This window comes from Nelumbo nucifera, chromosome 1, assembly GCF_055504915.1.
Source record: "Nelumbo nucifera cultivar China Antique chromosome 1, China Antique-T2T, whole genome shotgun sequence".
Taxonomy (NCBI): Eukaryota; Viridiplantae; Streptophyta; class Magnoliopsida; order Proteales; family Nelumbonaceae; genus Nelumbo; species Nelumbo nucifera.
Genome location: NC_142649.1, coordinates 157,998,936 through 158,009,525, shown reverse-complemented (window position 1 = coordinate 158,009,525; position 10,590 = coordinate 157,998,936). Strand labels below are relative to the sequence as shown.

At 33.5% G+C, this 10,590-nt stretch overlaps 1 protein-coding gene across 1 annotated transcript; it reads right to left on the bottom strand.

Moving 5' to 3' along the window:
• Positions 1–5,670: 5,670 nt before the first annotated feature.
• LOC104602822 (uncharacterized) lies at positions 5,671–7,848 on the bottom strand. The gene is made up of 2 exons (XM_010266655.3): positions 7,588–7,848; positions 5,671–6,018 (listed from the first exon to the last, which is right to left on the bottom strand). The coding sequence occupies exons 1-2, from the start codon at positions 7,738–7,740 to the stop codon at positions 5,797–5,799; spliced, it is 375 nt and encodes a 124-aa protein (XP_010264957.1). The 5' UTR covers positions 7,741–7,848; the 3' UTR covers positions 5,671–5,796.
• Positions 7,849–10,590: the final 2,742 nt, after the last annotated feature.

Here is a 10,590-nt window from a genome sequence, read left to right as displayed (position 1 = left end):
CTATTTAAAATTTAGTCATGTTAAATATTTTGTTATTTATATATTTAAATAATATTTAAAATGTTTAAAATCTTCATTATTTGAAGATTAGTTACATAATTAGTAAAATTATAGTTTATGTTGTTACTATATAATTTCATGATGAATTTTGTAAAAATATAGAATTATTCTAATGTGAGTATTATTAAATCTATTATAATTAATTTTTGTGTTTTGAATAAATATTTTAAAGTTAGTATATAATTCCGTTATAATATTAAAATAATTCTGAAATTTTTTAATTGAAACTTTCTTTAGATAGATGTAGATAAAAAGTGGGGGAGAGGATAAATAAAAATTAGAGATAGTTTAGGAGGGAATCTCTCTACTAAATTAGAGATAATAAGAGATAAATATGAGTTAAAGATAATTTAGGAGATAAATAGGAATTGGAGACTATTTAGGAGACAGAGGAGGAAAGTGGTGCCACTTGTTAGTAAAGCAAATCCCTCCTTTATGGTTGTTAGAAATAGTTAAGCACATGTTATTTCCTTATTGGTTTAATGGGTAATTACGTGGAATTAAAAAAAATAAAAAATTCAAAAAAAAAGAAATTAGAAAGGGAGTTTAGAGCAAGGAGAAGCATGGTGACATGGACTGTCTTGCTATATATATAGATAGATTACTAATATTCAATTACATATATGCATGGTCATGCTCTTATAAAAGACGCGAGATACCTAAGAATTTTGATCGATCAAAACCCTCTATCAATTTTAATAAATACCACCTAATTGGTTGCCACTTTTATAATATTCTATCCATTTGGGTATCATATATATTTTGGGTAATATAGTTAAATCTAATTTTTCCAACACAAGGACGAGAATCGAATGATTTATTTGAACCATGCCTTAGGGCCACAAATTGGGTGGGCTTAGATTGGGATTTTTTTTTTTAATTTGAATGGGCCCTACCTGAAGGTCTATGCCTGATGTCATGTATATTTTTTGATACCCAACTTGCACCCCTAGTTAAGACATTGGTCGGCCCAATGTTTTAAAAAACGATTGGAATCGGAATTGCTTTGGTCATTGATTTTCAGGTCAATGGTTCGACTGTTTGGTTTGAATAAACAATTCATTCCAATTTAAAAACAAAAATATAAAAATAATTAAAACAAAAATGACCAAAGCTGTGGTCTAGGTTGAACGAGTTGACAGTCCAACCACCTGGATTGATCAGTGGGTTATTGACCCAATCAATGGTTTTTGGCCAAGGAACAAGCTAATGGTGAAATGGAACTAGTTGCCTAGACAATTTTCGGGCTGAACAATCCAACCATCCAGGTAAATGATGGTTTGAAAACCATGGGTAGGACCCTTATTATTGGATTCCGGAAAAAAACGGCATGGAAAATGATATGTTGAGAAATAGAACTTTCTGTTTTCTCTCTTATTTTCTGTCAAACCAAACAAACTTTCTTATATTAAACACCACCCAAAGGTTAAGGGTATTTGACTCCTATATGCCTCCAACTACATGCATTTTTAGTATTTAGACCTGGCAATTGGGTTGGTGGGTCAAGTTTAGGTTGGGTCAAGACACTTTGGGTTGATTTCGAGGTCGGGTTGAATTTTGGGTTGGATTGGCAAAATGCTATACCATAACCCTAACTGTTCGGGTTAGGGTGGGCCTACGAGTCAATTCAAGTTATCCCTAAAAATAACTTGAATTAAAAAAAAATGAAAAATACATGAAAACACCAAAATTGAAGGAATTAAATTTAAAATTCTAGACATGAAATAAAAAATGCAAACATTCAACAATTCAAAGAGTAAACAATCTATACTACTAAAAAAAGTACAAATAGGATATAAGATTTCTAGAATTATTCTGGACTAAAATACCTCGGTTTTTGAGATATGATCTCTCTTTATTGTGGGAGTAAAAATGTAATTTGGGTACTATTATTTAGTGCATTCAATTCCCTCCCATTAAATCCCACATCTAAGTTATTAACTCCCATTCACCTTCATTGAATCATATATTTAAGGCATTTTTGTTTCTTTTCATCACTAAATTCCACTAATTAAATCTATACATAATAATTGCAAAACCATAAAAACTTATAGTTTCAAAATCAACCTAGAAAAAATAGTATTTTTATCTAGGTGGTGGTGAGAAATGAAACCATAAAATTAAAAAATAGATAAAATGGGACAACCTATGTGGCCACAATTAAATGATAAAAATTAAAAAATAGATCAAATGAAAAAATATAAAAATTAAAGAAAATTTTGGGAATATCTTTAACATCATATATTCGTCTTATTAACAAGAATATGTATGATAAATAAGAAATATTTTTTATTAATGATGGAAATAGAATATAAAATTTAAAACGAATTGAAAATAAAACCATTTTCCTATTCTCTTTCATTAAATCTCACATCCAAGGTATATTCTCTCATTAAATCCTTTATTTGAGATATATTTTTCTTATCATTAAATTCTATTCATTAAATCCACAACATTATTTTCAATAGTATAAAAATAAATATTTTGAAAGTAATTTGAAAATAAAACCATTTTCTTCTCTCCTGATGGTGGGTAAGCAATTCAACCATCTGGGTCAAATAAATTAACCAATAATTTTATAATTAAATAATAAAAATTAAAAGTAAATAAAATATAAAAATAGAGAAAATAAAAAATGGTATATCTCTAATATTATATATTCACTATACTAAACAACAATAGGTATGATATGGATTAACTATTATTACTAATGATGGAAATAGAATGCAAAAACTAGAAAAGAAATGATGTCACAGTCAACTAATAAAATTTTTAAAAATAGAAAATGCAAAGAGTCACAAAAATAAAATAAAAAAATTAGAAAAAATTTTGGACACATATCTGATGGTATATATTTATAAAAAATAAAATATTTGGTACATCTCTAATATTATACATTCATAATATTGAACAAAAATAAGCATTATACATAAAAATTAATTTTATCAATGATAAAAATGTGATACAAGAATTAAAGTCAACCTAGAAATCAAACCATTTACCTTTTTGGGTGGTGGTTAGTGATTTTAGTCAAATGAATTAACCAATGATGTGATAGTTAAGTAATATTTTTTTAAAAAATAAAAAGTATATAAAGAACCACAAGAAAATAAAAAATATAGAAAATTTGGGCACATATCTAATATTATATATTAATTATATAAAACAAAAACTAAGTGTTATAAGCAAAAATTATTTATATAATGTAAACAAAATATATAATTTAAAACTGATCTTAATGAAAAGCTATTTTCCTATCTAGATGGTGGGTGAGTGATCTAGCTTTTCAAATCAACTCATGATGTCATAATTGAATAATAAATATTTAAACAGATAGAGCACAAAAAATGAAAAAGTACTAAATTTTGTTGAAAACATTTGGGAGCATCTATAATGTTATATGTTCATTATATTAAATAGAAATAATTGTTAAAATAAAAAATGTTTTCATTAATGATGATAATGGAATACAAAATTTAACAAAATGTTAATAATAATAATAATAATTATTATTATTATTATTATTATTATTATTATTATTATTATTGTAATTTAAAATTTCCACATGCATACACATTTACTAGTAAATAGTAAAAACTAAATTGTAAAGAATAAAGAGTGGAAACTCCTAACATTACATAAATAGTCCCAATTAGACATGACAATCGGGTCAACAAGTTGATCCATGACCCAACCCAATCCAGCTTTTTCCCTGGTTGGGTTGGGTCATTCCTAAATTCATGTAGATAAATATGAGACCCTAACCCAGTTTTTCAAGTTGGATTGAGTCAGGTTTGAGGGCTGGGTCAACTTTTTTCTAGGTCTATTTAGTATTAATTTTAGGGTTTATGTTTAGAGGTCGGGGGATTAGGGTTCAAAATTCAAGGTTTAGATTGAGAAATCAAAAGGTGGTTGAACGCTTTTGTCTGACCATCATAGGAACCAAGTAAAGCCCTAAAAAGGTTGCCTTTAGTTACATTTAAATAAAGGAAAACAAGAAGGCTTTCATGAGGAAAATGTCATTTTATGGTGTTTGGTAAGGGATGGCAATTTCTACCCTACTCGGTGGGTGCCCGCCCCTACCCTCCCCATTGGAGTGGGTTTTCTTGCTTGAAGAACGGGTTTTGGGGTGGAGACAGGTTTTGGGATTCTACAAACCGTACGGGTACGGGTAGGGTACGACATTAGGCTAAATCCGACCCTCCCTAACCCGCATATTGTTGGAAAGCATATAAACTTTATGTACTAGGCCTTGAATTTAATAATATGTTGAATTTTATGTTAAGAATAATTGATAGTTTATGTGTTTTATACATCTCTTAATTAAATAATTGTAATTTTTGTTGTTTATTTGTGTATTTTACTTATTTATTGCTTATATATAACAAGAAATAATAAGAAATTAGATGTGGGTTCTAAACCCAACCTACCTCTACCCTTGAATGCGGGAGGGTAGGTTGGGGAGGGTTTTGTATTTTCATGTACAGAAAGGGTTTGGATTGTCAAAACCCAACCTGCTACAAATTTTGGATGGATACAGGTTGGGGGGTATAAGGATACAGATAGAGTCTAGAACTTACAAAACCCTCCCTAAACATGCCCTATCGCCATTTGGTTGCAATTAAAACGACTAGAAAATGAATGCTTTCTTAGAACATTTGTTCATTGATGTGGTGAGACAAGAAACCAATTTATTGTAGCCACTTTCCAAGATTACCTTTTGCAGTCCCATCTGTCATACCAAAAGTTACAGCTTCAGCTTGTGCGATACAAGTTCTTCCCTCATTGCCATGCTAAAGGCTGTTTGTCCATTTCCCTACTCATGTTCTGGTGGCTCCCAAAAAGCATTTAAGCTGTTTGAATTACTACTCAAAATGTTATTCCTCTCCCAAGCACAAAAGGGTTTGACAGTGGCTGGAATGGACGAACTGAAATGACTTTTTCCTGCCCAATTGAACTCATTTCGGATTCCCTAACTTTTGGGAGGACAGGACCCAGTTACTGAGCCATCTGCAGGCTGGACCAAGCGAGTTAGGGGCTGTTTGATGGTAATTGGAATGGCTGAACTGAATGGCTTGTTGCTTTGTCTTTTAGTGAATAAGTTGTTAAGAAGGCTGTGAATTCCTTAACAGCTGGAGCCAAAATTAGGGCTGCAATTTGGGTAGACTTGGGTTAAACATTTGTTAAAATTTCAATGGGCTTGGCCCGATGGCTCGATCCACTTCTATGGAAATTCGTCAAGTACTTGACTTGCAGTTCTAGCTGAAGTTGGGTGGATTACTATATCCCTTGAATATTTTATTTTATTATTGAATCATTCCATCCATTAAAACTAAGTAATATTGTAATAAGCCATTCAGCTCAGCCACTGCAGCCGTTGTCCAACAACCCCTTAGTACCATCAGCCTGAATAATGCTATGCTCTACCTCCAAAAGTCCCCTATCCCACCATATGTAAATAAAACATAGAAAAGAAAACCAACATCATTTTTGTTTAAATTACATCCTCTGTTTTTTCTTCCTTATGCCCCTATGATTCACCACACTTGGGTTTAAAAGAAGAAGAAAAGAGGGAAAATCATTATTGAAGTGGCTGAATCACAATAAATCTAGGGGAAAAATAGATATTTTTTATTAACCTTGCTAACTTTTCCAGATTAATTTATTACAAAATGTTCTATATCCCCATCAACTTAGCAAAAACATGAGTTGCAGCAGCACCAGTCTTAGTCATTCTTAAAGGGGCTTGGGGTATTTGATGGCATTCTTAACAAGCTTTTTAATGGCAGCATCTGCAAGATCAATGCCACATATATCGGCAAGCCTGATAAGGTACAACAGTACATCAGACAATTCTTCTCCCAGATGTTCCTTATCTGATTCCTTCCAATCTGGTAAGCCCTTGGGCACCTCACCCATCCATTGGAATATTTCTGAGATCTCTCCAACTTCACCAACCTATGAAACAAAAGGCAATATTATCCCAAAATTAAGATGGAAAACAACTTAACAAATATAATCATTATCATGCCAAAAGGCAATATTGTCTGAAAGAAAAATATGCATAAATATGCACACAAATAGTCACCAAAAGTTCCCAAATCATTCTCCATGAATGGGGCTTCACCCTAAAGGCTCCTGCTACAAGGTGAAACAATTTCTTTCTTTTTTGGACATTCTTTGTAATTAGAAACCCGAAAGTTCTAGGGCTTGCTTTGTGGGCCAGGCCCAATAAAAAGTTGCACATGGAGCTGACATGGACTAGAGAAGTGAAGAACATAGCTACGGAGAAGTAGAGAAAAAAGCAGACAATCAGATGCTCCCCATTTCATGGATGGTTTTGTATTAGCCATGCAATCCCTCCAAGTGGATGAAATAAGATGCTCCTAAACAGAAGAAATCTAAGTAACCCACTTAGAAAACCTTTTTCCAGCATGGTTTTACTCTCTCTCTCTCTCCACAAAGAAAAAGGAAGAAAACCCCACATCAGTACAGGACAATCTTTAACATGTGCCATGCAGTAAAATTATGGTACACCCCCTTTACTAGTTTGTATTAGAAACAAAGAAAACTTGCCTCGTGTCACAAGAGGCAGAAATGAAAGGGTTGTCCTTTCACAAGTTTGAATCTTGAACTAGTGGTCTGGTCTGTTGCTAGAAGAGGGGATGAACCAAGCACAAGAGGAACAAAGGCTGACATTTTCAAGTGGAAACACAGAAAACATGCTGGAACTTATGCTACTTCTGGGGCTCTTATTCTTTTACTTTATATCTAAAAACGATTCCTTTTAACCCCATCTCTGTTGCTTCCTGTACTGTCCCCCATCCATGACAGAGTTGTCACAAATAATAATAATAATAATAATAATAAGGAAAATGGGTAGTACATACACAACAACATATAATTTGAAGGTACCAGCTAGCTTGCTGTTGAAATCTAACTGGCTAACTGGTTGCAGTAGAGACCTAGGATCGATCCATCTTTTACCAGGGTTAGGGGAGCTTTAGAGTTTTGGGGAGGGCTACACTCCACTAAGCCCTTGGTCTAGCAGACAATAGGCAATAATAGTAATATTAGCATCAGAGAGTTACCAAAATAATGACACAAATATGTGCAAAGGACCAAGAGATATAAAGCATCTGTTAAAATCAATATTTTCTCCTTTGTTTTGTTTTTCCTTTAAGAGATGCAAAGAGATTATTTTGATACTAGGGTGAACACCATTAAGGAGAATAATATCATCCAACCTGTGTGGCTGTGTGTTTATGTTATATATATATAGAGAGAGAGAGAGATTACTATAAAAGACTGATTAGTGATGACAGGTAAACAAGAAATTAAGAGCAAGCAGCCAATCAATATATTGAGAGCATGAAAAGAGAATCATGAAAGAAGGCACTACAGATCCATCAAGCATTAGAATATTGCAATCCAAGGAGGTAAAAGGATTCACCCTAGCTGGATATCTCAGTGCCCTTAAGCTCTCTGAATCAAGAGTGCAACCATGAGGAAGTGACAGAAAATTACCATTGCAAGAAGAAGGTTTCTAGGACTGTGGTATTGTTCCCAGTCTCTCTCCTTGGCAAACTCTTCAAGCTTTCTTGATAGGTCCTTCAGACCTACATCCATCATCTTCACCTCTTCAATTTCTTCTCGTTCACCTCCTCCCCCCATGCTCATCAGACTACTCTCTCTTTTGAATGAAATGGGAGAGTCCCCCAACTAGCTTTAAAGGCCCAAATTTTCACATATTTTTGAGGAATATATGCATTCGAAGTATATATCAAGTTAAAATTAAGGGAAAAATGGGCGGTGAAAGTGGGGGAAAAGCTTGAGCCCTTGTTTAATGCATAAGATTCTGTCCCCCACATGACAAAATATGGCCACCTTAACTGTCTTTGAATGAAAAGGGGCACAATATTCCAACCAACCTTATCTTTATAATAAATACCAGACCCATCTCTAGGGTTTTCTGTGGCCATATAAGAACCCACTTAAGAAGTTTTCTAAATCAGGGTGTTATGGGTATTTATTACTTTGATCATGCTAGATTTTTTTTCTTTTAAAGCTCAAACAGTTGGGATTCTATGGGTTATGTCTCAATGAGCTTTGGCCTTGTACATCAGATTGGAATCCACTTTACGCCACACCCCACAGTATTGTATTGACATGATTCTCTTTGACACTTATCAAATGAAAAAACTGATGCTACACCGGTCCCACTTTCATAAGCAATTCTACCTTAAAGAGTTTAAAGATAACATATGGTCCTCAAGGTTAGGGCTTTTGCATTTTTAATTGACCAAACTTGCCAACCTGCTCAGGCCATTTGGTTTGTGTTTTAGGCCGGGTTAGCCTTACCCGTTTAAGTTTTGATTGAGAACTGCCTAACTTGATCTAACCCATACCGAGGGGTGCAATTTGGATTGGGTTGGGCATTTGTTAAATTTTGAATGGGCTTGAGCCCTAGTTCAGAATATTGCAATGTATGGATGCATATCATATGATACATACAGGTTTTTCAACTAGCGTAAGCATTATTGTTAAGAATTATAAACTTTTAATACGTTCAAATGTTAATATTTGCCCCAATATATTTATTTGTAAATGTAACATATCATATATTAGAAACTCTGGTTATGCAATTTTTGTGTATCCACAGTATCAATATTTTGAACTATGACCCTAACCCGAGCATGAAAATAATGGAAATCCTTCAAATTGGACAACCCCATGTGCTCCCTTAATTTAATATTCATCATTAATGGACACTATCTTCAGTTCATGGACATTTTCTAAGTTTCCAACGAGTTAAATGAGATAAAGGTACTCCTATGATCTCCTTTACTACTTTACCCAAAAAAATAATAATAATAAAACTCCTTTACTGTTATTATCACTTTCATCCTACTTTAATAAGTGATAAATAATGAATGGTGAATTGGCCTTGTCCCTTTAAGCACCAAATCACATGATCATGGCATTCACTAAATAAAGATATTGGAAAAACAGACAAACAGAGTCTAAGCATGGCGATTAAATTAACAACTTTGTAACTATGAGCAATACCACTTCCTTTCATTCTAATCTATCTATTTATTTATTATAACAGAAGCAAAAAAAAAAAAAACGTTAAGCATTACAACTTTTCTTCTTTTATTCTTTTGAAATAATTCACTTTAAAACATGGTTTTAATTAAACGATTCAGAAACGAAATCGTTATGGCCACCGGTTTTCGGGTTGATGGTTTGACCGTCCAGTTCAAACGGATAATCCGTTCTGATAACAAAAATTGAAAATAATAAAAAATAAAAAAGGCCAAAATCTGCTGAACGAGTCAACGGTTTGACCACTCGAGTCAATGGGTCATTAACCGATTCAACGATTTTTTTTGTCAAGGACCAGGTTTGGGATAAAACGGAACTAGTTAAACGGTTCTCAAACCGAACGGTCCGATCGTCCAAGTCAACGGCAGTTCAAAAACTATGCTTTAAAGTATAATCTAGTATATATTTTCTTGAGATTCATTCTTAATAGAGCCCCAGGTCTTTCTTTCTCTTCCATTATTTTTGGAATCTGATCAGTATTTAAAAAACAATAAATATTCATTCAAAGATGCAGGAATGCCACCTTGACTGGTACATGAATGTGTTGCCGACTTTGATAGCATATATAGCCGGCCTAACCAAAGAAGGAGAAATTTTCATTCAAAGATTCACTGCTGACAGAATGGTGTGGAAATTGAACAAAAGTCCCAAATTCGTAAAGGACATGAGCCTATAGAGACCTCATCCCCATTTGTGGACATCAACATAAGAATCCTAAAAATTTCTCCGTTTCTTAGCTTTGATCTATTCGGCTGTTAGTTATTGGTTGGGCAAGAGACTTCTTTTAGATAAACCTAACAACGCTTAATTACTTGGTAGTCAAAAGGGCTTCACTTATTCTCCTTCTTTTTCTTTTTATTCCCCTTCTTTAACGAAACTTCCATGGCATCAAATAATACTCTAATACATACTAAAAGTATGGTGCTAGAATGAATCAACAGGAGCTAAAGATGAAACGAATATAGAGAAATGTCAAAGCTATGAAAAATTCTGGGTTAGCCATTTCACACTTTGTTGTGGCCGAAAGGAAGGGTAGGAAATTATTTAAGGTGGCATTTAGTAAAGATGAACTCTGAAAAAAGATTTGAGTGCGACTCTGGTGGGGGGTGTTCGGTTCAAGGTTGTGTTTGTGTTTTATGTGGTTCACGAACACAACATTTTGTATATTATTGCTGTTTTTGGAAGTTCATGGTTCCAAAAACTAGCTAGGGGTGCAAGTTTAACCCAACCTAAGGCTGTGTTTAGTTTGAAGGAAAATGTAGGGAAACCTAAATATAGGTTTTCCTACATTTCCCTTCCTTTCCCTACTTTTTCCTTCACATAGCCTAAGCTCTTGAGCCCCCAACTGTACCCCTAATTTAATCAAAAAATTTCAGGTTGGGTTGTGTTGGGTTCAGGTTGGCCCAACTTCTTTACTACCTT

What these genes read in the sequence shown, in the direction of transcription:
- LOC104602822 (XM_010266655.3), bottom strand. Translation starts at nt 7,740, where the DNA reads ATGAGCATGGGGGGAGGAGGTGAACGAGAAGAAATTGAAGAGGTGAAG. An exon ending in GAAACCTTCTTCTTGCAATG is followed by an intron (nt 6,019 to 7,587) that starts GTAATTTTCTGT and finishes TTTGTTTCATAG; the next exon opens with GTTGGTGAAGTTGGAGAGAT.